At 47.7% G+C, this 25,969-nt stretch overlaps 1 protein-coding gene across 3 annotated transcripts in view; it reads right to left on the bottom strand.

Annotated features, from left to right (window-relative positions):
* Nucleotides 1-14,392, bottom strand: part of slc49a4 (solute carrier family 49 member 4) — a 97,020-nt gene extending 82,628 nt beyond the window's left edge. For all 3 annotated transcript variants that reach the window (XM_085986842.1, XM_085986841.1, XM_085986843.1), the window contains exon 1: nucleotides 14,090-14,392. In XM_085986842.1, coding sequence (XP_085842968.1) covers nucleotides 14,090-14,354 — 265 coding nt within the window. In that variant the 5' untranslated portion in view covers nucleotides 14,355-14,392. The remainder of the gene's footprint in view (nucleotides 1-14,089) is intronic.
* Nucleotides 14,393-25,969: the final 11,577 nt, after the last annotated feature.

Here is a 25,969-nt window from a genome sequence, read left to right on the forward strand (position 1 = left end):
TTCTGAGTCAGAACATTGTGGGTTCAAGTCCCACTCCAGAGACTTGAGCACAAAAATCTAGGCTGACACTCCAGTACAGTGCTGAGGGAGCGCTGCACTGTCGGAGGTGCCGTCTTTCGGATGAGACGTTACACCGAGGCCCCGTCTGCTCTCTCAGGTGGATGTAAAAGATCCCATGGCACTATTTCGAAGAAGAGCAGGGAAGTTATCCCCCGTGTCCTGGCCAATATTTAATCCCTCAGGGAACATCACTAAAAGAGATTATCTGGTCATTATCACATTGCAGTTTGTGGGAGCTTGCTGTGCGCGAACTGGCTGCCGCATTTCCTACATTACAACAGTGACTACACTTAGAAAGTACTTCATTGGCTGTAAAGCGCATTGGGACGTCTGGTAGTCGTGAAAGGCGCTACATAAATGAAAGTTGTCGCCTTCTTCTCCTCCGAATATTGAGCGGCCAATTAAAGTAGTGCAGTCGTTAGCTGCTTTCACGCTGTCACTGGCCTCTGATGTACAGGTCTTGCACAGTCAAACTTCACTGGCCACATTCTCAGGCCAGCGGCCAGGAATACACACTTATTACTGGGTCTTTGAATCTGATGTTCAGCGACGGAGAATGGATTGAACAGCATAAATGCTGAAAGGTGGCAGTAGGGAATCAAAATTCAAAGAACATTTTAAAGCAGCTAATGACAATACTGAAGAGGAAAGATCGGTTTAGCATTTCAGCAGCCAGTTTTGATAAAGGCTCACATATGAAATGCCAATCTAACTTGCTCGTTCCGATGCTTGTCAGCCTGCTGTGCAATGCCAGCATTTGTTTTATTTAAAACCTTGGTATCAGAGAGATATTTTTACCATCCAGGTTGGATTACACCCTTCAACACATTTAGTTATGCAACTCCAAAGTACTACATCACTGTCCCTTTCCTAGCAGATGTATTATGATTCCAGCAGATTAATTTTTTTTCATCCCAGTAAATTAAGAATGTGAAATGATATTAATTAAAGGGACACAAAACTTCTACCCCTTAGGAAACTACAAGATTATTAGCTGGACAGGCAGGATGCACACACTGGTATTGGAGGTCTATAAAAACCCACAGCTACTACTGTGGCCCAGTAATAAAAGATCTGCAGCTGGCATCGGAATCTACACTAGTCAGGCAGCCTGTTAAGAACCACAGAACCACAAATGGAACTGGTATAAACTCCACTGAGAGCCATGGCTCAGTTGGTAGCACCCTCGCCTCAGAGTCAGAAGGTCATGGGTTCACGTCCCAGAGACTCGAGCACAAAAATCTAGGCGGACACTCCCAGTGCAGTACTGAGGGAGCGCTGCGCTGTCAGAGGTGCCGTCTTTCAGAGGCCTTGTCTGCTCTCAGGTGGACGTAAAAGCTCCCGTGGCACTATTTTGTAGAAGAGCAGGGGGGGTTATCCCCGCTGTCCTGGCCAATATTGATCCCTCAATCAACATCACTAAAACAGATTATCTGGTCATAGGATCATAGAATAGTACAGCACAGAGGGAGGCCATTCGGCCCATTGAGTCTGCGCCGGCTCTTTCACAGAGAAATCCAGTTCGTTCCACACTCCCTGCTCTTTCCCCATATCCCTGCAGTTTCTCCTTATTTACTCTGTCTAAATCCTTCATGGTTTTAAACACCTCTATCAAATCTCCTCAGCCTTCACTGCTCGAAGGAGAACAACCCCAGCTTCTCTAGTCTATCCCCCTAACTGTAATCCCTCATCCCTGGAAACATTCTAGGGAATCTCTTCTGTACCCTCTCCAAAGCATTCACGTCCTTCCTAAAGTGTGGTGCCCTTAATTGGACACAATACTCCAGTTGGGGCCGAACTCGTGTTTTATATAGGTTTAGCATAACTTCCTGGCTTTTATATCCTATGCCTCTACTTATAAAACCCTGGATCCCATTTCTCTCTGCTTTCTGTCCCTTAGCCAACTTTGTATCCACACTGCCACTATCTTCAATCCCATGGGCTTCAATTTGGCTAACAAGTCTATTATGTGGTACTTTGTCAAACACTTTTGAAAATTCATATACACAACATTAACCACACTACCATCATCAATCCTCTCCGGTACTTCATCAAAGAACTCGATCAAGTTAGTCAAACACGATTTACCTTTAGCAAATCCCTGCCGACTTTCATTTATTAGTCCATACTTATCCAAATGCCAATGAATTTTGTTCCGCATTTTCGTCCCTAAAAGTTTCCCCACCGTGACGTTAGGCTGACTAGCCTGTAGTTGCCGGGTTTATATCTCTCCCCTTTTTCAAACAGGGGTGTATTATTTGCAATCGTCCAGTCCTCTGGCACCACCCCCATATCTAAGGGGAATTGGAAGATTGTGGCCAGAGCCTCTGCAAATTCCACCCTTACTTCCCTCAGTATCCGAGGCTGCACCCCATCTGGTGACTTTTCTATTTTGAAGACTGCCAAACTTTTAAGTGCTTCCTCCTCATCAATTTTTATCCTAAAGAAGGGTACACACCTGAAGCACCTAATAAAGGATTAGACACTCTAGCTTTTCTTTTTACAGATGCTGACTAGCCCCCTATGGGATCTTTAATTTCCACCTGATTTGGACGTCCCAAAGTGTTTCATGGGCAATTAAGTATTTATGAAGTGTAGTCACTGGTACAGGAAACTTTGTGCTATCCGGCACCGACAGGACCGAGCTATTGCCGTCCCATCAAAACTGCCGGACAAACCAGCGCTAATGTTGAAACATACGGAGATTTTGAGCTCCGTATCTGGCAACAAACCCCGTGCTTCTAAACAGTCGGCCGTACCTTGCAAGCGTCTCTGTAGCTTAGCAACAGCTTCAGCGAGACCTTGCAGAGCCTGACTGGTGAAAAAAAAGCAACGAAAAGAAAAAAAACCTAACGAAACGACTCCTGATTTTAGCCGGTGGCTCGAGCATTCCGGACAGTTCACCTCCGGATAAACCAAAGTTTCCTGTATGTCGGTAAATGTGGCAGCCAAGTTACACACAGCAAGGTCCCACAAACAACCACGAGATCTTATCACAATGTGTCTTTATCACATTACTGCTTGTGGGAGCTTGCTGTGTGCAAATTGGCTGCCGCATTTCCTACCTTACAACAGTGACTACACTTCAAAAAGTACTTATTAGCTGTAAAGGGCTTTGGGACATCTAGTGGTCTTTCTTTCCTTACAAGGTCGCTAATTTTACTGGCAGAACCTGATTTCCGTTGATAGAACAATGGCGATTCAAGTGATATCATAGACAGTCATGTGGCAACTTGCCTCAGTTATAGCACCCTCATCCAAGTCAGGTTGTGGGTGCAAGCCACACTCCAGAACTTGAGCACTTAATCTAGGCCAACACGGCAAGTGCAGTATGGAGGCACTGCGACATCATCAGATCTACTGTCTTTCACGAGATGCAAAACCAAGGGCCTGCTGCTTTTCAAGTGTTGGTTTAAAAAATGATGTTCTCACGATATGGACGACATTGGTAAGGCAGATTTACTGCCCATCCTTAGTTGCCCCGAGAAGGTGATGGGCATTCTTGAACCGCTGCGGTCCCAGTGGCGATGATCCTCCGACGTTGTTGTTAGACAAAATCCTTGAATCCCCTACCTAAGTGATAACGGAAGAATGGGGATACATGTCTAAGTCAGCATGGTGTACACCTTGGTATCCCCATGACGTTGCTGCTCTTGCCCATCTCAGCAGTGCAGGTCACGGGACGTGGAAGTACAGCCGAGTTGCTGCAGTGCATTCCACAGATAGTGCATACTGCAGCCACAGAGCGCCAGTGGTAAAGGGGGTGGAAAGCAAGTCCGGAAGCAGGGTGCTGCTTTGTCCTGCACAATGTTGAATTTTTGAAGTGTTATTGCATGATCATAAATGGAATTAAAATTCCCCAAGAGACTACTTGAAGAGGATCCGTGAATTTTCCTGGTGTTGTGGACAACACTCCTTCCTGAAACTTCCTAGGACCTTCTGATGAGCAAATGGCTGCCACATAACAACAGTACTTCAAAACTAAGCCATGAGCAGCAATATCATGGGAACACCATCACCTCCAAGTTCCCCATCAAACTTGGACATATACTGGCATTCCTTCATCATCGCTGGGTCAATATCCTAGAATTCCCTACTTAGCATTGTGGCAGCACCATCACCACAAGGACTGCAGCGGTTCAAGAAGACTGGTTGTAAAGCACCCTGGGACATCCTGAGGATGTGAAACGGTGCTTTCTAAATGCATATTCTTTCTTCCTTCGATGCCAGTCGTTACACTAACCTTGGGTTTGAACCAGACAGTCAGATGTAGCATTGAATGTGCACTTCTAGCAGAGGTCATTGGATAAACATAGAAACACAGAAGATAGGAGGAGTAGGCCATTCGGCCCCTCGAGCCTGCTCCGCCATTCAATGCGATCATGGCTGATCATCCAAATTCAGTACCCTGTCCCTGCTTTCTCCCCATATCCCTTGATCCCTTTAGCCTTAAGAAATATATCCAACTCCTTCTTGAATATATTTAATGAATTGGCCTCAACTGCCTTCTGTGGTAGAGAATTCCACAGGTTCACCACTCTCTGGGTGAAGAAAGTCCTCCTCATTTCTGTCCTAAATGGCTTAGCAGTGAGAAAGGGCAAACGTGACAAATTTCCCCAATGCTGGTGTTACTGAGGCCAAAAATAAAAACCTCACTGCCACCGCCAGCCACTCTTGCCGCCCTCCTCCTCCTCCTCCCCCCCCCCCCGAGGCAGCACAGAGCAGTGATCAAATCTGCATCATTTTTGGTCTATACAGCTCAAAACCGTATCATGCTTCTACTTCTTGGACTTCTACTCTGAACTGTCTAATTGTTCAAGCCCTTTTTAAAAAAAATAATAAAATCCTCCTCAAAGTGCTAACTGGTTATTTGCAGAAGTTGAAAATTTCACGGGAAGACAACTCAAGAGACACACGTGACACTGATGGTGACTCAACTAGTATCCATTGTGGGTGTTCCTCATGTGCCTCGCATGCTGAAGGCAATTGCTGCATATCAGCAACCCATTCAGTGAGAATCCTGAATTAAGCTGGATGCTTTACAGGTTCCGGATATGTGATTAGACACACCCCTTTCATGCTTTTGCTCCCCCCCTCCCCCGTCTATTTAATTACCCAACTCAAGTATAGGACATTGTCTCTTCTGTATTACAATCTGAAGAGGTATGGTATCAGGTGGCTTAACAGAAGGGTCAGCACAAAGGTGCACTGTCGCACCTTATGCGTACACTGGTACCTGTAAAAACTCATGAAAGGTTCCAGCACTTGGGGGAAAGTATCCCGCTGGCCCTGGAACCCATTCAATAATCCATCAAGCCATTCATACGGTCATGGTTAAAAAAAAATTCCAGTCCCAGTTCCAAGCCCCTACATTGTACAATGAAGTTACACAACCTGGGAGGTGCACGGGACCTTTATGAAATACGCTCGTGTCGCACCAGCTGTTGCTGGTCCACAGCACTAAATTGGTGCTGATCCAGAGTATAAATTAGACAAGTTAGAGGCCATAAGAATTACTGGTGTAAGAAACATGAAAAATAAATTATACCAGTGCAGTGGGGAAGTGGTACTTTGAAGGTTAAAGAGGTGCTTTATTTTAAATTGATGGCCAATAATAAACCACTTCTCAACCGTAGGAAATTCCTATCCATCCCATCAAAAAACCTTTGTATTTCCTACTCTACTATCAAAACCCTTCAGAATTTAAAATACCGTCATTAAATCTCTTCTTAGTTTTTGCTCTAGTGAATATAGCCCCAGCATGTCAAGTCACCCCTCATAATTATACTTTATCATCCTGGTGAGTGGCGAGTCTGCCCGCTCTATGGCTTTAATGGGCTTTCTGTAATGGGACCCCCAAATTAACGTGCATACAGCACACCGTGACACAAAGGCCTCGGAAGCTTCAGCAACAACTGCGGATATTTGAAACGTCGCAAATTGCTTATAAAAATGTGCAGGTTCAAAACCACTTCTTTATGTATCATGTGCAATAGCATACTCACTTTTCCACTGATTACAGCCATTAACTGGGTAACAAACTGTCATCACACAAGGCTGCATCAAAGAACTGGCATTTATACTACACCTCTAATGTAGAAAATGTCCCACGGCACTTTACACAAAATTGGCACTGAGCAGTGATGGAAGAGTTAGGAGAGATAACCGAAAGTATGGTTTTGAGAAGGCTTTGAGTCAGGGCAGCAGGACAGGGGTGTAAAGAGAGAGCTAGCAGAGAAGCAGCTCCAAAGATTAGGGCCCAAACACAAGAAGGTTCTGCTACCGATCATTACGCAGATAGGGGAAGGGGGTGTACATAAACCAGAGTTGGAGGGCTGAAGCGCATGGACTGGAATAAAGGACTGGAGGGATGATGGTAAGGATTCTAAATTCAACGCATTGTGACTAGGATCCAATGGAGGTCAGCAAAAGATGATGGGCAAGTAAGACTTTTGGATACGGTGGAGTTTGTGAAGGCTTTTGGGCCGCACAACAGAGGCAGCCTCAGTTCATTGGCTATTGGCAGGCTGCAGGGGCTCACAACTGCTCGTGCAGGTCCAAAGCTGTAAAGTTGCTGCTGGCCTTCATAGACCTTATCCATCTATTGATGTTTGTATGCCCTGGGGAATGGTCAGTTATCAGGAAATATAGCCAGCTCCCAATGGACCAAATTTGCCTTGTTGGGCAGAGTGGGAGCCATCTCAAAGTGCTCTCATGCAATTCCTGGCAGCCATTCCAGAGTGGCATCTGAAATTTCAGAGAGGAGGCCAAGAATATGGTGGGGGTGGGAGGAGATAGGTGAAAGCTAGACGGTAAAATGTCTGGTTAAAAAAAGTTCTTTATTTTTAAAAGCCAACACACAAATTTGAAGTATACAAATTGTACACATCCTGTTCGAGAGTCAGGAAGTGGCATTGATGCAAAACCTCAAAGTGACTGCCCACATATATTATTAGTTAGTTAAAAGTCACCTTATCAATGGCATCTAATTATTTTCAACAAGCATGATGAAGATTCATCATGCTCAAGTTACAACATTCATTGGGAAGACATTTTCTTTTAAGATTTAGCATTACTTTAAAATGGGACACAAGATATTAGTCAAACCAGTTCTTGTGTGTGGTCTGGTGGTTGAATTAAAACCGAATATGCTGTGTCAGCTGTGGTTCAGTTGATAGCGCTCTCGCCTCCGAGTCAGAAGGTTGTGGGTTCAAGTCCCACTCCAGAGACTTGAGCACAAAAATCTAGGCTGACACTCCAGTGCAGTGCTGAGGGAGTGCTGCACTGTTGGGGATGTCATCTTTCGGATGAGATGTTAAGGAGAGCAGACGAGACCTCGGTTTAAGACAGAAGCCTCGAAATCACTGAGCAGTTACTGCAAGAACACCTAAGGTGTTTTTTTTAAATCAAATTAACCTCTCTTATTTTAATAGAGACGGCAAACCACTTAAAATAAACAGGATAATTACTCCATTAAAATAGCGGAGATAGGAATTTGATAAGAGTTTGTGAGCACTAGAATCATTTCCAAGCTCAAGAGTTTATTCTGCTTAAGATTTTCACTGTTAATTGTGTCACTTTTGTGATGGTGTGGGCATGGATATAGTTGCCAAGCTCCAGAAAGTGCTGTTATGTTGCACTACTGGTCCGAGACCAGCAGCTGCAGAGAACTGGTTGCGGCAAGAGAGACCCTCCCCTCCCTTCCCCCCCACCCCGCTTCCTTCAACTGGTTTCCAAGTCTCAGCTTGATTCAGTGGGTCAGACTCCTACTTTGGAGTCCGAAGGTTGTGCATTCAAGCTCCACTCCAGGAGTTGAGTACATCATCCAGGCAGATAGTCTAGTATAGTGCTGAGCGAGTGTTGCCTCGTTGGAAGTGCAGCCCTTCAGCCAAGAGGTTACACCGAAGACTCAGCTTTCTGTTCAGGTGGATACAAGAGATCTCATGGCACTATTCAACAACAACTTGCATTTATATAGCGCCTTCAACATAGTAAAACGTTCCAAGGCGCTTCACTGGAGCGATTAGCAAACAAAATTTGACACCGAGCCACATGAGGAGATATTAGGGCAGGTGACTTAAAGCTTGGTCAAAGGAGGAGGTTTTAAGGTGCATCTTAAAAGGAGGACGGCGAGGTAGAGACTAGAGAGTTGGAGAGGTTTAGAGAAGGAATTCCAGAGCTTAGGGATCAAGGGATATGGGGAGAAAGCAGGGACAGGGTGCCGAATTTGGATGATCAGCCATGATCTCATTGAATGGCGGAGCAGGCTCGAGGGGCCGAATGGCCTACTCCAGGACTCCTATGTTTCTATGTTAGGGCCTAGGTAGCTGAAAGCATGGCCAATGGTGGAGCAATGCAAATTGGGGATGCGCAAGAGGTCAGAATTACAAGAGCGCAGAGATCGGAGCTCAGAGGGCTGGAGAAAGTTACAGAGATGGGGAGGCACGTACCTTGGCCAACATCCCTTCAGTAAATATATTTTTGAAGTTAAAAGATCATTCATCTCATTATTGTTTGGAGACCTTGTGTGAATGATGGCTCCCAGCTGCTGTGTGCTGCTATTGTAACAGTAGCTGTGCTTCCAAATCATTTGTGTGTAAACTACTTTGAGATGTTTGAGAGGAGCCATTTTAAGGCACCATATAAATAAATGCAAGTTTGTGTTCTCGGGCTTGAAAACTCCATTGGACCTCCTAGTCACTTTATAAACTTACACAGAAGTTTTTGTTTTTCTGTTTGTTTTGAATGCACAAATGCTCCCATCTACCTTCTCAAAAGATTTCAAACTTACCCGCCGGCAAGAAGGGGTCTGCACATGCTAATTACAGGAAACTCTTTATTATCCGGCACCGACGGGACTGGCGTGGTGCCGGTTTATAAAAAAGTCCGGATTACAGAGAGGTATAGTTTAAAAGGTACGAGAGCTCCGTGCACAGCAACAAATCCAGGCTTCCCTGTTGCTTAGCAACAGGTGCAAGAAGCCCGGCCACAGACCAAGCGTCCCTGTTGCTTAGCAACAAGTGCAGGAACCCCAGTTACACGGCCACAGATCCAGGAACGGCCACTAATATGAAGTAAAACTTACCTCAACCTACTCCTGAATTTTGCCGGTTAACGGAGATTTCCGGTTATTTAGGTGCCGGTAAATCGAGAGTTTCCTGTATGTGATTTGGTGTCAAATTGTGCTTGATAATCGCTCCTGTGAAGCTCCTTGGGACGCTTTACTATGTTAAAGGCGCTATATAAATGCAAGTTGTTGCTGAGCGGGTGATGGCGGAAGCGCAACTCACAAGAACATCCTGCAGTATAACACGGGTCTTACCAGCTTCAAACTGCTCAGCAGCTCAGACCCACAGCACAGCACAACCACAGACTTAGCAACCTGTCAGCTGAAAGCAAGCTTCCTAAAATGCCAACGTGTGACTACAAACAAGTGATGCCCTTGGGGTTTCTGAACACACGTTCTACTGAGTCACATAGTTTCCAATGAACCGCTGTGCAGCAATCTTTATGAATATAACCTTTATTTATATCCTAGTTCTTGTCTCACCCCCCACAATGCATTTTATTTTTAAGTTGCCTCACATTTACATATTTCTGGGTAAGTAAACAGGTTACTTATACTACTCAGAAATGAAGCTCGCCCGACCTAGCGCAGTAATTTACACCCAATATAACAAACAGTTTTTTTAAGGGGTGTGGGTGAGAGTTCACTTAAAATTCTGTACAAAGCCAGGATTCACAGCTATGTTCCATGTTATATAGATTTGTTCAAAGAGGTTCATTTGATAAACTATAGCACCAATCAGATATTAAATTCCACTTTCCACAGAAACCCCCATTCAAGCAACTACATTTTATCACGATAGCAAAAAACTGCAGATGCTGGAAATCAGAAATAACAACAGAAAATGCTGGAAACACTCAGCAGGTCAGGCAGCATCCGTGGAGAGAGAAACAGAGTTAACGTTTCAGGTCGATGACCCTTCGTCAGAACTTTATCACCCTTATTCCAGTTGTGTACCCCTTGAGAAGCGCCTTGGGATGTTTCACTATGTTAAAAGGCGCTACATAAATGTAAATTGTTGTTAAATTAGATCAATTCCCAGGAAACAAACAAACTGATAGAAGAGTTGCATTTATATAGCGCTTTTCACGATCATCGGGCATCCCAAAGCGCTTTACAGTCAATGAAGTACTTTTTGAAGTGTAGTCACTGTTGTAATGTAGGAGACACAGCAAGCTCCCTCAAACAGCAAAGTGATAATGGTCAGATAATCTGGTTTTAGTGATATTGATTGAGGGATCAATATTGGCCAGGACACCGGGGAGAACGCCCCTGCTCTTCTTTGAAATAGCGCCATGGGATGTTTTATGTCCAGAGGGGGCAGACAGGGCCTCCGTTTAAGGTCTCATCTGAAAGACGACACCTCCAACAGTCAGCCTAGATTTTTGTGCTCAAATTTCAGGAGTGGGACTTGAACCCACAAGCTTCTGACTCAGAAGGTTAGTGTTATAAAATGTCTGGTGCTGTTATTTTGTGCAACTCAGAGCCACGGCTGACACTCAAAAGCAAGGTCGTCTTCTTCTTAGGCAGTCCCTCGGAACCGAGGATGACTTGCTTCCACATTAAAAATGAGTTTGCAGGTGACTGATGAGTCCAATGCGGGACCTACAGACTCTGTCACAGGTGGGGCAGACGGTGGTTGAAGGGGCGGGTGGGTGGGGTGCTTGGATTGATGTGTGCTCCTTCCGCTGCCTGTGCTTGGCTTCTACTTGCTCCCGGCGAAGAGACTCGAGGTGTTCGGTGCCTTCCCGGATGCTTCTCCTCCACTTTGTGCGGTCTTGGGCCAGGGATTCCCAGGTGTCGGTGGGAATGTTACACTTTTTCCAAGGAGGCTTTGAAGGTGTCCTTGGAGCGTTTCCTCTGCCCACCTGGGGCTCTCTTGCCGTGCCGGAGCTCCAAGTAGAGCGCTTGTTTTGGGAGTCTCATATTGGGCATGCGGACAATGTGACCTGTCCATCGAAGCTGATTGAGCGTGGTCAAAGCTTCAATGCTGGGGATGTTGTCCTGAGCGAGAACGCTGATGTTGGTGCGCCTATCCTGCCAATGGATTTGCAGGATTTTGCGGAGGCAGCGTTGGTGGTACCTCTCCGGTGCTTTGAGGTGCCTGCTGTACATGGTCCATGTCTCTGAGGCATACAGCAGGACGGGTATCACTGCTGCTCTGTAGACCATGAGCTTAGTGCTGGGTTTGAGGTCCTGGTCTTCAAACACTCTCTTCCTCAGGCGATCGAAGGCTGCACTGGCACACTGAAGGCGGTGTTGGACTTTGTCGTCGACGTCTGCCCTTGTTGATAGTAGGCTCCCGAGGTGTGGAAAGTGGTCCACGTTGTCCAAGGCCTTGTCGTGGATTTTGATAATCGGGGGGCAGTACGGTGTGGCGGGGGCAAGTTGGTAGAGGACCTTTGTCTTATGGATGTTTAGTGTAAGGCCCATGCTCTCGTACGCTTTGGTGAAGGTGTTGACAATGGTTTGGAGTTCGACCTCCGAGTGAGCGCAGACGCAAGCGTCGTCAAAGCAAGGTACAGAACAGATCACTGAACAACGAAAGCCATTTTGCAACCAAATAATTATTCCCACACACCAACCCCCACCATACACCAGCCTGCTATAAGTGTTACAATATACTTATAGCAGGCTGGTCAACAACATCCCACTCTAAAATGGCTCACCTCCAGATCAAAGGAGACAGAGTCTCTATTAACATAATTTAAGCAGGCAGAATCTCCCATCAACCATTCAACACAGCACTCACCCCTCCCACAAACCAGTTCTCAATGACTGCATAGATCCAGTAGTAGGTGAAGCAAAATATAATCGATTATTAAGAGCTCCTGATCATTGTTTGTACAGATTGCTCCATCAGTCATGTGTAAAGTCCAACCACCAGCAAGGTAGGATTGGCATCCATTTTAATTAGAAGGGACAAGGAGCCTGAACCACTACTTTCTACTGTATTTAAAAGGAGCAACAACAACAAGTTGTATTTATATAGCACCCTTAATGAATTAAAACATCCCAAGACACTTCACAGGAGTGTTATCAAACAAAATCTGACACCGAGCCACAAAGAGATATTAAGACAAATGACGAAAAGCTTGGTCAAAGAGGTAGGTTTTAAGGAGGGTCTTAAAGGAGGAGAGAGGTAAAGGGACGGAGAGTTTTAGGGAGGGAATTCCAGAGCTTAGGGCCTTGGCAGCTGAAGGCCGCAAATGGTGGAGTGATAAAAATCAGGGATGCGCAAGAGGCCAGAATTGGAGGAGCGCAGAGATCTCGGAGGGTTGTGGGGCTGGAGGAGGTTACAGAGATAGGGAGGGGCGAGGCCATGGCGGGATTTGAAAACAAGGATGAGAATTTTAAAATCGAGGCGCTGTAGGTCATCAAGTGCAGGAAGGATGTGTGAACGGGACTTGGTGCGAGTTAGGATACAGGTAGCCGAGTTCTGGATCAGCTCAAGTTTATGTTGGGTGGAAGATATTTATCTTTATGAAAGTGTTAGCAAACCTGTTAAACTCATTCTAAATATAGAATTCGCACTGACTGAAACACATCAGCTGCACGACAGCCACGAGAAATCTCACAACTCTTCCCACTTGACACGAAACTTGATCAGGTAATGCCTACAACTTGCTTTTCAACACTCTCACTCCCATCTTTCTGCATGACAATTGCAGATTTTCTCTTTCTCTCTCTCCAGTGTGTCAGCTGTGGCTCAGTGGATAGCACACTCGCCTCGGAGTCAGAAGGTTCTGACACTCCCAAGTGCAGTGCTGAGGGAGCGCTGCACTGCCGGAGGTGCTGTCTTTCAGATGAGACGTTAAACCGAGGCCCCGTCTGCTCTCACAGGACGTAAAAGATCCCACGGGCACGATTTCAAAGAAGAGCAGGGGAGTTATCCCCGGTGTCCTGGCCCAATATTTATACCTCAATCAACATAACAAAAAAAGATTATCTGGTCATTGTTGTTTGTGGGAGCTTGCTGTGCACAAATTGGCCGCTGCGTATCCCACATTACAAGTGACCACACTCCAAAAGTACTTCATTGGCTGTAAAGCGTCTCGAGACGTCCGGTGGTCGTGAAAGGCGCTATATAAATGCAAGTCTTTCGTTCTTCCCCAACTCAACATCAAAACACAATTATTAACATCTTGTATAAAACCTTTTAGTTTGAAAACAGCAGGAGCAGTATCTCGAGTTCCCACCTGCAATCCAGAGTATTATACAGAAACATATATTTTTATTAAATTTCCTTAGCCTACTTGTCTTATTAAAATCAAAACCCATTATTTCAGTCAGTTTATGTTGAGGGGCATTGGTTTAAGACTTTTTGGTTGATTTTCAGAATTAAACTTCAAGTTACGATCCCTGCAACTGCCCCACAACTCTTCATAAAAAAAGACCTTGCATTTATAAAGTGCCCTCCATCACCTCAGGGCCTCCCAAAGAGCTTTACAGCCAATGAGGTACTTTTGGGTGCAGTCACTGCTGTAACGTAGGAAACGCAACCGTTGATTTGTGCACAGCAAGCTCCCACAAACAGCAATGGGATAAATGACCAGATAATGTTTTCAGCGATGCTAGTTGAGGGATAAATATTGGTTAGGACACCGGAGAGAATTCCCCCAATTCCCTCCACCCACCTCTCCCTCGCCCCCTCCCTCCACCCGCCTCTCCCCGCCCACCCCCCTCTCCCTCGCCCCGCCCACCCCCCTCCTCTCCCTCCAGCCAGCACTCCTTCACCCCCTCCCTCCAGTCACCTCCCTACAGTCACCTCTCCCTCTCTCCCGCCTCCTCCTCCATCACCTCCCCTCCTCCACCATCACCTCCATCACCACCCCCTCCTCCATCACCTCTCCTCCTCCTCCTCCTCCTCCTCCTCCATCACCTCCCCTCCTCCACCATCACCTCCATCACCGCCTCCTCCTCCATCACCTCTCACTTTTCCCTCCCCTCCCCCTCTCTCACCTTTCTTGTCCATCAGCCACATGAAGAAGAAGCAGGGCAGGAAGCCGATGGGGCCCCACAGCACCAGCAGCGTGATGTCGAGCGTGCTGAAGCCCAGGGCCTGCCTGGCCGAGTTCTGGATGGGGCCCCAGGAGTTCCACAGCAGGCCCTGTACGAAGCCCAGCAGCGAGAAGACGGCCAGGATCAGCCAGCGGCGCCGGTACAGACGGCCGCCCGCCACCGGGCCCAGCAACGGCTGCTCCTCCTCCTCGGCGGCGCCCCACATCTCCCCCACCCCAAGGCCGGATCAGCCGGATCGTTACCCCGGTTCGCCGCTCACACAAATGAAAATAAGGTGTGAGCATGCGCCGCCTCTTGGAGACTCCAACTACGCCGACGTACCTGCGTCACTCGCGCACACCCTCCGACGTGTCTGCGTCACTCGCGCACACTCCGACGTGCCTGCGTTACTCGCGCGCACTCTCCGGCCCCCGCCCCGTTCCGCCTGAATGATACGCACGCGCGCTGGTTAACCACCTTCTCCACCAACAAGCTATATTTATATAGCGCCTTTAACGCAGTAAAACGTCCCAAGGCGCTTCATAAGAGTGTTATAAGACAAAAAAAATTGACACCGAGCCGCATATGGAGAAATTAGGGCAGGTGACCAAAAGCTTGGTCAAAGAGGTAGATTTTAAGGAGCGTCTTAAAGGAGGAAAGAGAGGTAGCGAGGTGGAGAGGTTTAGGCAGGGAATTCCAGAGCTTAGGGCCCAGGCAACAGAAGGCACGGCCACCAAAGGTCGAGCGATTATAATCAGGGGTGCTCAAGAGGGCAGAATTAGAGGAGCGCAGAGATCTCGGGGGGGGGGGGGTTGTGGGGCTGAAAGAGATTACAGAGATAGGGAGGGGCGAGGCCATGGAGAGATTTGAAAACAAGGATGAGAATTTTGAAATCGAGGCGTTGCTTAACCAGGAGCCAATGTAGGTCAGCGAGCACAGGGGTGATGGGTGAACGGGACTTGATGCGAGTTAGGAGACTGGCAGCCGAGTTTTGGATGACCTCAAGTTTACGTAGGGTGGAATGTGGGAGGCCAGCCAGGAGTGCGTTGGAATAGTCAAGTCTAGAGCTAACAAAGGCATGGATGAGGGTTTCAGCAGCGGATGAGCTGAGGCAATTACAATTACAATTTTATTGGTCACATAACTAAGTACAAGAAGTGTAATCTAGTCAGTGAAATGTTTTTTTCTTGACGAGCTGAGAGCACCAAGCAGCAAGAACACTTAGCTGCCTGGTACGCACGGAGCTCGCAAGGACGGCAGCCATCTTCATCGGCGCCATCACAAAAAATCACAGACCGACATATACACGCATACATACTTTAAATATAAATAAAGCAGACATAAAATAAATAAAAGACATAAAAAGACAGCACATAAAATGAACAAGCAATAATGTAAAAAAAAGTAATTTCTACAGTAATTACATTGATATTTCTACCCAGGCTTCTAGAATAATCTCTGGTTACAGGGTGGCCGCACTGGGAGAGCATCGTGAGGAACTCACAACTTATAATTAAATAAATTTTATTAATTAATTAATAAAATAATAAAATTAAATAAATAAAGTGCCCCCTCAGTCTTTCTCGATGTTTCCATCTTGGTCTCTCTCGATGTTTCCCCTCTCTCTCTCTCGATGTTTCCTCTGTCTTTCTCGATGTTTCCTCTCAGTTTTTCTCAATGTTTCCCCTCGGTTTCTTCCACACACCTGGCCTGCACATTACCCCTGGCTGTCCAACTTGGCGTCCTGGTAACCGGGTTCCGCTCCAGCTCTCATCCTTCAAACTGTCACTCCAGCTCTCGACCTTCAAACTGTCTCTCCAGCTCTCGACCTTCAAACTGTCTCTCCAGCTCTCGACCTTCAAACTGTCTCTCCAGCTCTCGACCTTCAAACTGCCTCTCCAGCTCTCATCCTTCAAACTGTCTCTCCAGCTCTCGACCTTCAAACTGTCACTTCTGCTCTCGACCTTCAAACTGTCTCTCCAGCTCTCGACTTTCAAACTGTCTCTCCAGCTCTCGACCTTCAAACTGTCAATCCAGCTCTCGACCTTCAAACTGTCTCTCCAGCTCTCGACCTTCAAACTGTCACTTCTGCTCTCGACCTTCAAACTGTCTCTCCTGCTCTCGACTTTCAAACTGTCTCTCCAGCTCTCGACCTTCAAACTGTCAATCCAGCTCTCAACCTTCAAACTGTCTCTCCAGCTCTCGACCTTCAAACTGTCTCTCCAGCTCTCGACCTTCAAACTGTCTCTCCTGCTCTCGACTTTCAAACTGTCTCTCCAGCTCTCGACCTTCAAACTGTCTCTCCAGCTCTCGACCTTCAAACTGTCTCTCCAGCTCTCGACCTTCAAACTGTCTCTCCAGCTCTCGACCTTCAAACTGTCTCTCCAGCTCTCGACCTGCAAACTGTCTCTCCAGCTCTCGACCTTCAAACTGTCTCTCCAGCTCTCGACCTTCAAACTGTCTCTCCAGCTCTCGACCTTCAAACTGTCCGCTCCAGCTCTCGAACTTCAAACTGTCTCTCCAGCTCTCGACCTTCAAACTGTCTCTCCAGCTCTCATCCTTCAAACTGTCTCTCCAGCTCTCGACCTTCAAACTGTCTCTCCAGCTCTCGACCTTCAAACTGTCTCTCCAGCTCTCGACCTTCAAACTGTCTCTCCAGCTCTCGACCTTCAAACTGTCTCTCCAGCTCTCGACCTTCAAACTGTCTCTCCAGCTCTCGACCTTCAAACTGTCTCTCCAGCTCTCGACCTTCAAACTGTCTCTCCAGCTCTCGACCTTCAAACTGTCACTCCAGCTCTCGACCTTCAAACTGTCTCTCCAGCTCTCGCTCCTTCAAACTGTCTCTCCAGCTCTCGACCTTCAAACTGTCTCTCCAGCTCTCGCTCCTTCAAACTGTCTCTCCAGCTCTCGCTCCTTCAAACTGTCACTCCAGCTCTCGCTCCTTCAAACTGTCACTCCAGCTCTCGACTTTCAAACTGTCACTCCAGCTCTCGACCTTCAAACGGCAAGGGCGGAGACCGGCGATATTACGGAGGTGGAAATAGGCGTTCTAAGTTATGCCACGGATATGTGATCGGAAGCTCATTTCAGGGTCAAATATAACACCAAGGCTGCGAACAGTGTGGTTCAGTTGTGGTGGGGAGCGAAAACAATGGTCTTCTCAATATTTAATTGGAGAAAATTTCTGCTCATCCAGGACTGTAAGTCGGACAAGCAGTCTGACAATTTAGAGACCCTGGAGGGGTCGAGAGAAGAGGTAGTGAGGTAGAGCTGGGTGTCGTCAGCATACATGTGGAAACTGACGCTGTGTTTTCGGATGATGTCGCCAAGGGGCAGCATGTAGATGAGAAATAGGAGGGGGCCAAGGATAGATCCTTGGGGGACACCAGAGGTAATGATATGGAAGTGGGAAGAGGTGCCATTGTAGGTGATGCTCTGGCTACGATTAGATAGATTAGAATGGAACCAGGTGAGTGCAGTCCCACCCAGCCGGACGATGGTGGAGAGGCATTGGAGGAGGACGGAGTGGTCAAAGGCTGCAGACAAGTCAAGGAGGGTTAGTTTACCTTTGTCAGTCACACTTCCAAAAGGCGTTTGATAAAGCGCCACATAATAGGCTTGCCAGCAAAATTGAAGCCCATGGAATAAAAGGGACAGTGACAGCATGGATACAAAATTGGCTAAATTACACGAAACAGAGAGTAGTGGTGAATGGTTGTTTATCGGACTGGAGGAAGGTACATAGTGGGGTTCCTCAGGGGTCGGTACGAGGACTACTGCTTTTCTTGATATATATTAATGACTTAGACTTAGGTGTACAGGGCATAATACAATACTGGAAAGTGTGAGGTTATGCACTTTGGCAGGAAAAATCGTAGAGCAAGCTATTATCTTAATGGCAAGAAATTGGAAAGTACTGAAGTACAAAGGGATCTGGGGGTCCTGGTGCACTAAACTCAAAAGGTTAGTATGCAGGTGCAGCAAGTGATTAAGAAGGCCAATGGAATGTTGGCTTTCATTGCTAGGGGGATAGAATATAAAAATAGGGAGGTATTGCTTCAGTTGTACAAGGTATTGGTGAGACCGCACCTGGAATACTGCATACAGTTTTGGTGTCCATACTTAAGAAAAGACATACTTGCTCTCGAGTCTGTACAAAGAAGGTTCACTCGGTTAATCCCGGGGATGAGGGGATGGACATATGAGGAGAGGTTGAGTAGATTGGGACTCTACTCATTGGAGTTCAGAGGAATGAGAGGCGATCTTATTGAAACATATAAGATTGTGAAGGGGTTGGATCGGGTGGATGCGGGGAGGATGTTCCCGATGATGGGTGAAACTAGAACTAGGGGGCATAGTCTTAGAATAAGGGGCTGCTCTTTCAAAACTGAGATGAGGAGGAACTACTTCACTCAGAGGGTGGTAGGTCCATGGAATATGCTGCCCCAAAAAGCTGTAGAAGCTACATCATTAAATAAATTTAAAACAGAAATAGACAGTTTCCTAGAAGTAAAGGGAATTAAGGGTTACGGGGAGCGGGCAGGAATTTGGACATGAGTCTAGGTTCGGATCGGACATGGCCCTGTGGGTAGCGGGGCGGGCCCAGGGGCCGTGTAGCCTGATCCTGCTCCTATTTCGTGTGTCTAATTCTGTTAGATTCAGGAGATGGTTCTGTGATAGTAGATTGGCGGTTAGGATCAGATCAGCCATGATCTTATTAAATGGCGGAGCAGGCTCGAGGGGCCGATTGGCCTACTCCTGCTCCTATTTCTTATGTTCTTATGTTCTTAAATTCAAAATTTGCCGATGACACAAAACTTGGAAGTATAGTGAACAGTGAGGAGGATAGTGAGAGACTTCAAGAGGACATAGGCAGTCTGGTGGAATGGGCAGACACGTGGCAGATGAAATTTAATGCAGAAAAGTGCGAACTGATACATTTTGGCAGGAAGACCGAGGAGAGACAATATAAACTAAAGGGGGTGCATGAACAGAGAGACCTGGGGGTATGTGGGCACAAATTGTTGAAGGTGGCAGGGCAAGTTGAGAAAGCGGTTAAAAAAGCATACGGGATCCTGGGCTTCAGAAATAGAGGCATTGAGTACAAAAGCCAAGAAGTTATGATGAACCTTTATAAAACACTGGTTCGGCCTCAACTGGGGTATTGTGCCCAATTCTGGGCACCGCACTTTAGGAAGGATGTGAAGGCCTTAGAGAGGGTGCAGAAAAGATTTACAAGAATTATTCCAGGGATGAGAGACTTCAGTTATGTGGATAGTTTGGAGAGGATGGGGTTGTTCTCCTTAGAGCAGAGAAGGTTGAGATGGAGGTGTTCAAAATCATGAGGGGTCTGGACAGAGTAGATCGAGAGAAACTGTTCGCATTGGCAGAAGATTCGAGAACCAGAGGACACAGATTTAAGGTGATTGGCAAAAGAACCAAAGGTGACATGAGGAAAAACTTTTTTATGCAGCGAGTGATTATGATCTGAAATACACTGCCTGAAAGGGTGGTAAGGTTCAATTCAATTCAATTCAATTCAATTTTATTTGTCATATATGCAGCAGACGTGTGTACTGCACAATGAAATGTTGATTTTTATGAGTCCTCCCAACATTGGAATAAATATGACATAACAATGATAAAATACTAATAGAAATACTAATAGAAAGACAGTAATAATAAATAAAACAACAGCAATAAATAATAATAAATTAATCGTTCATGAGTCTTATGGCCTGGGGGTAGAAGCTGTTTCGAAACCTGTTGGTACGAGACCGTATGCTTCGGTATATCTTACCGGACGGGAGCAGGGCGAAGAGGTTGTGGCTGGGGTGACTTGCGTCAATGTGATAAAGACCAGATAATCTGTTTTTTTTTAGTGATGTTGATTGAGGGACAAATATTGGCTGAGGACACCGGGCAGAACTCCCCGCCCTTCTTTGAAAAGTGCCACAGGATCTTTTACGTCCACCTGAGAGAGCAGACGGGGCCTCGGTTTAACGTCTCATCCGAAAGACGGCGCCTCCGACAGTGCCGTGCTTCCTCAGTAGTGCACTGTGCTCAAGTCTGAAGTGGGACTTGAACCCACAACCTTCTGACTCAAAGGTGAGACTGCGACCCACTGAGCCACGGCAGACACCTTTGCCCCCTTTCTCACCATTCTCTCACCTCGGCTGCGTTGAACAGAAACTTTCTTCTTTACACAAGGAGTGCTCAGGACGTGGAATAAACTTCCAGATAGAAGTATGGGCAGTTAAAAAACCCTGCAATCAGGAAACAGTTGGACACTATGATGGGCTGGTGTTAGGATCTGTCTGGGGATGGAATTATCAAGATAGGTTGAATGGTTTTCTCCCCATAGTCCTGTAACTTCCTCTGAATTTTTTTAATTCTTTCCTGGGATGTGGGAGACGCTGGCAAGGCCAGCCTATATTGCCCATCCCTAATTGCCCTTGAGAAGGTGGTGGTGAGCCATCTTCTTGAACCGCTGCAGTCCGTGTGGTGAAGGTACTCCCACAGTGCTGTTAGGGAGGGGGTTCCAGGATTTTGACGCAGCGACGATGAAGGAATGGCGATATATTTCCAAGTCAGAATGGTGTGTGACTTGGAGGGGATGGTGTTCCCTGCTGCCCTTGTCCTTCTAGGTGGAAGAGGTCGCGGGTTTGGGAGATGCTGTCGAAGAAGCTTTGGCGAGTTGCTGCAGTGCACCTTGTAGATGGTACACACTGCAGCCATGGTGCGGCGGTGGTGGAGGGAGTGACTATTTAAGGTAGTGAATGGGGTGCCAATCAAGCAGGATGGCGTCGAGCTTCTTGAGTGTTGTTGGCAAGTGGGATGGTGGAAAGGCTTTGGGGAATCAGGAGGTGAGACACTCTCCGCAGAATACCCATCCTCTGACCTGTTCTTGTTGCCACAGTATTTATGTGGCTGGTCCTGTTGTGTATGTCCCTTTACGGGAATAACTGGTCTTAGACTGCAGTACCGGCAGTGACCACCCCTGTATAAAAGGCCCTAGCAGGCTTCTGTAGTTTCAGTTTCAAGCTGCCTCTTGTTCAGTAAAGTACCTGTTAACCTGTTCTCCCGAAGTCCGTGTATTATTGAGGCGCGGACTTTACAGTGGCGACGAGTAAGTTCAAACTCACCTGCAGTGTGGCATCATCTCACGGGGATCTCGCCTGAAAGGAAGGTCCTGGAAGGTCGTAGTCTGAGCAACGGGCGTCGACCGAGGGCAACCGCCCAAAGAATCCATTGGTGTTTGGAGAATTGCGGGAGAGACTGTGGTTCCAGCGAATCGTGCTGGTAGCAGGTAGCGCGCTGACCCTTCCGGACTGCGGCGGGCTCAAGCTCGATCGAGCAGCTCTACAAATCGGGCTGCGCAGCGTCGTCGGGAAAAGAAAACAAGAGAGAGAGGGTGGAGCGCACAGGGCGCGGTCGGTGCTCGAGAACAGGACAGCGGAGAGAAACTAAACGGGGGGGAAGGAAAGCGAGACGCGCCGAAGCTGCGGGTCGCCGCCATTACCCCGTAGAACGCTAGGAGCAGCGTGGCAGTAAGGGGAAGAAGCAAAAGCACGGGAGGCGCCATTTTATTCCACTGGGGAAGAAGCAAAAGTGCGGGAGGCGCCATTTTAAATCGGCCAAGATGCCAAAAGTGGCAGTATCACTGCTTTCGACAACGAGGTAGAAGACTGGACCACGTATGTGGAAAGAATTGAAGTGTACTGCAAGGCAAATGAGGTGGCTGATGGAAAGAGGGCGTCGGTATTATTAAATCTGATGGGTGCGAGTACGTACGGCCTGTTGCGGAATTTAATTACCCCAGCTAAACCAATGGAGAAAAGTTTTGAGGAGATTGTTCATATCTTACAGGAACATCTAAGCCCTACACCACTGCTGATAGCAGAAAGATTCAAGTTCCATAAAAGAAACCAGCACAAAGGGCAGCACGGTGGCATAGTGGTTAGCACTGTTGCCTCACAGTGCCAGAGACCCGGGTTCGAATCCGGCCTCGGGCGACTGTCTGTGTGGAGTTTGCACATTCTCCCCGTGTTTGCGTGGGTTTTCTCCGGGTGCTCCGGTTTCCTCCCACAGTCCAAAGATGTGCGGGTTAGGTTGATTGGCTATGATAAATTGACCCTTAGTGTTAGGGGGATTAAATACGTGGGGTTACAGGGATAGGGTGGGACATGTGTTGGTGTAGGGGTTACGGGGATCGGGTGGGATATGTGTCGGTGCAGGCTCGATGGGCCGAAATGGCCTCTATCTGCACTGTGGGGTTTCTGTGATTCTGTGAAAGATGAGAGCAATGCTGACTATCTTACGGAACTACGCAAGTTATCGAAGCACTGCCAGTTCGGAGCAGGGCTGGCAGACACCTTACGGGATAAGTTTGTCTGCGGGCTCCAGAGTGAAGGAACCCAGAAACGACTACTTTCAAAAAAGGACCTGACGCTAGAACAGGCTTTCAGCGTGGCAGTATCCTACGAAGCAGCAGCACGGGGAGCTGTGGAAATACAACAGAAACCACAAGAATACAGCGCTAACGAAATGGCGTATGGAGCCGAAAAGTGCTATCGCTGCGGCAGAACAACCCATGAGCAGAAGGACTGCTGGTTTAAAGACAAAATATGCAGGCAATGCGGGAAAATGGGACATCTAGCAAGAGTCTGCAGGTCGGGAAAGAAGACCAACATGACAAGAACTACTAAGGAACAGTACAGGAAAGTAAAGAAACTGACAGATAGTAGTTCAGAAGATCAGGAGAGTGATAAGGACTCCGGGAGCAGGCTACTAAGTTGTTTAAAGTTACACAACATGATCGCAAAAGAAGATCACCGAACCATTTGGGTCACCCTCATGATAGCAGGGTCCCCAGTGAAGATGGAATTGGACACAGGATCAGCCCTAACTGTCATGAATCGACGAGACTATGAGCGGCTATTCTCACACATACCCTTAAAGGACACGTCCATTGTATTGAAGACATACACGGGGCAAAAGGTCTACCCCAGAGGAAAAATAAGGGTGCCCGTTGAATATAACGGAAAGGAAACACAGAAACTATACATGTATATACTACGAGATGGAGGACCACCATTATTGGGACGTGAATGGATTCGAAGACTACAATTGGATTGGCATTCCATTCTGGCACTAACTGTGACTGACAAAAAAGATGACGACATCGCACCTGGTCGTCTGTCACAAATTCTATCTGACGCGGAAGAGGTGTTCCAACAAGGACTTGGGACTCTAAAAGGAGTAAAGGCAACCATAAAGATTGAGGATAACGCAACCCCAAAATTTTTCAAGGCCAGACCGGTGCCATACGCGATACGCCCAGCTGTGGAAGCTGAACTGGAGAGTCTGGAGCATTCGGGGGTGCTGTCTAAGGTGGACTGGAGCGAGTGGGCCACACCCATCGTTCCTGCAATGAAGAAAGCATTGAGCAGCACGCCTGGGGAGCCAAGGAAGGTTCGCATCTGTGGGGACTTCAAGGTGACTGTGAACCCAGTCCTGCACACAGTACAGTATCCGCTTCCGCGGATAGAAGATATTTTCGCCTCACTATCTGGAGAGAAACGTTTTACAAAGATTGACCTGGCTCAAGCGTATCTACAAATGGAGGTGGAAGAAGCATCTAGGAAATACCTCACAATAAACACTCACAAAGGCCTTTACCAGTACAATCGACTGGTATTTGGGGTAGCATCGGCCCCGGCTATGTGGCAGAGGGCAATGGAACAAGTCCTGCAAGGGATCCCAGGGACCCAGTGTTATTTGGACGACATCCTGGTTACGGGCGAAAATGACAATGAACACCTTGCCAACCTGGAACAGGTGCTCACGAGATTGCAGGAATATGGTCTACGAGCCTACCGTCCCAAATGCGAGTTCTTCAGGAGACAAGTCTCATATTATGGCCACATGATTGATGAGGAAGGGTTGCATAAGTCGCCGGACAAGATTGAGGCTGTAGTCAAGGCTCCAGCACCAGAAAATGTGTCGCAACTGAGGTCGTTCCTCGGGTTGGTGAACTACTACCATAAGTTCTTGCCGAATTTATCTACAATTCTGCACCCACTGAACGCCCTCCTTCAAACTAGTGTAACATGGAAATGGAGTGATGAGTGTAAGCGTGCCTTTCAGGAATGTAAATGCCAAATCACTTCAAAAGAAGTATTGGCCCACTACAACCCAACACTACCGATTCGGTTGGCATGTGATGCGTCACCTTACGGCATTGGAGCGGTGCTGTCACACAAATTCCGTGACGGTTCAGAGAGGCCAATAGCCTTTGCATCGCGCTCGCTAACCTCAGCTGAGCGTAACTACGCCCAGATTGACAGGGAGGCCCTCAGCCTGGTGTGGGGGGTGAAGAAGTTCAATCACTATCTGCACGGGCAGAAATTCACCCTACTGACTGATCATCAACCCCTGGTCTCAATTTTTAACCCAAAGAAGGGCGTTCCGGTGATGACGGCGCAACGGCTGCAAAGATGGTCACTTTTTCGAGGAGCACATCAGTATGACATAGAGTACAAAGGTACGAAACAACATGGAAACGCTGATGGGCTGTCGCGCCTACCGTTGCCTATGGTGGAAGAAGCACCTGCAGTGGACCCGGTGGAGATATTCCATGCGACCATAGTCGAATGTTTGCCTGTTACAAACGCAAGTATTGAGAAGGAAACCCGAAATGACCCGACACTCTCTCGGGTCTATGATTTGACGGTGAAGGGATGGCCAGCATATGGCGACTCACTGTTGCCAGCATTCTCGCCAAGGAGGGAACAGCTGTCAGTGTGCCGGGGAACCTTGATGTGTGGATCCCGAGTGGTAATTCCACCCAAGTTGAGAGATAGAGTACTCAATGAGCTTCACGAGGGTCATCTGGGAGGGGTAAAAATGAAGAGCCTAGCCAGGGCGTTTGTGTGGTGGCCAGGAATCGATAAAGAAATCGAGGATATGACCAAGAGATGCACAGGATGCCAGAAGGTCCAAAACGCTCCACCACAGGCCCCGCTACATCCATGGGAGTGGCCCTCATCTCCATGGCAACGGGTACACATTGATTTTGCTGGTCCATTTATGGACTCAATGGCCTAGAAATTCAGTTGGTTGCGCCAGCCGTTAGCGCCTTAGGAAGAGTAGATGTCGGGCGCTAGGCGGGTAGCGCCCGGGCGCAGCGAGTACTGCGCCTCGCCCCAACTTCACTAGAGATTTAGCGGCGGCGCAAAGTCTTTGCGCGCGCTCAGCTGCGCGCGCAGATCATGACGTCATTTCCTCGTGCAACGCCCTTTGTGCGCCCCCAACCGGAACTTCAGTGGCAACGCCCCATTGTGCGCCTGGCGGCCCTAGCGACTGTTAAGTGGAACGGTGCTCAGCCGATGCGGGGCGCGGGGGGTGCAAATTAAAGGGCACTCTTCCTGCAATATAAAAGGCTGCCATTTCGCAGCACTCCCTCTTGCGAAACGGATCTTTGGAGAGAGACCAAGGTAGATAGCTTTCTGCTTTGACCCAACACTCGGACAGGTACTTCTGGCTTCAGGCCACAGATTTCCACTAGTCTTTGCCTTCATTGACATCTCATTGTTTGCCAGCATATTATGGGGGCTGCAATGGGTGTCAACGCAGGCTTTCTCAATTACATCCAAAGGGCTCACAGACGCCGTGAGAGAGCGGCAGCCCTGGCTAGACGGAGAGGGGGCAACAGGCGTCGGCAAAGGAGGCCTTACCCACCCAGGGTATACCGCCAGCAGTTCTCCTATCTCAACATGTCTGAGGAGCAGTGTGTTCGGAGGCTGCGATTCAGAAGGGACGTGGTCACAGAGATCTGCC

The sequence above is a fragment of the Somniosus microcephalus genome, chromosome 4, assembly GCF_052327205.1.
Source record: "Somniosus microcephalus isolate GS21.2 chromosome 4, FLI_Smic_1.0, whole genome shotgun sequence".
NCBI classification, from domain to species: domain Eukaryota; kingdom Metazoa; phylum Chordata; class Chondrichthyes; order Squaliformes; family Somniosidae; genus Somniosus; species Somniosus microcephalus.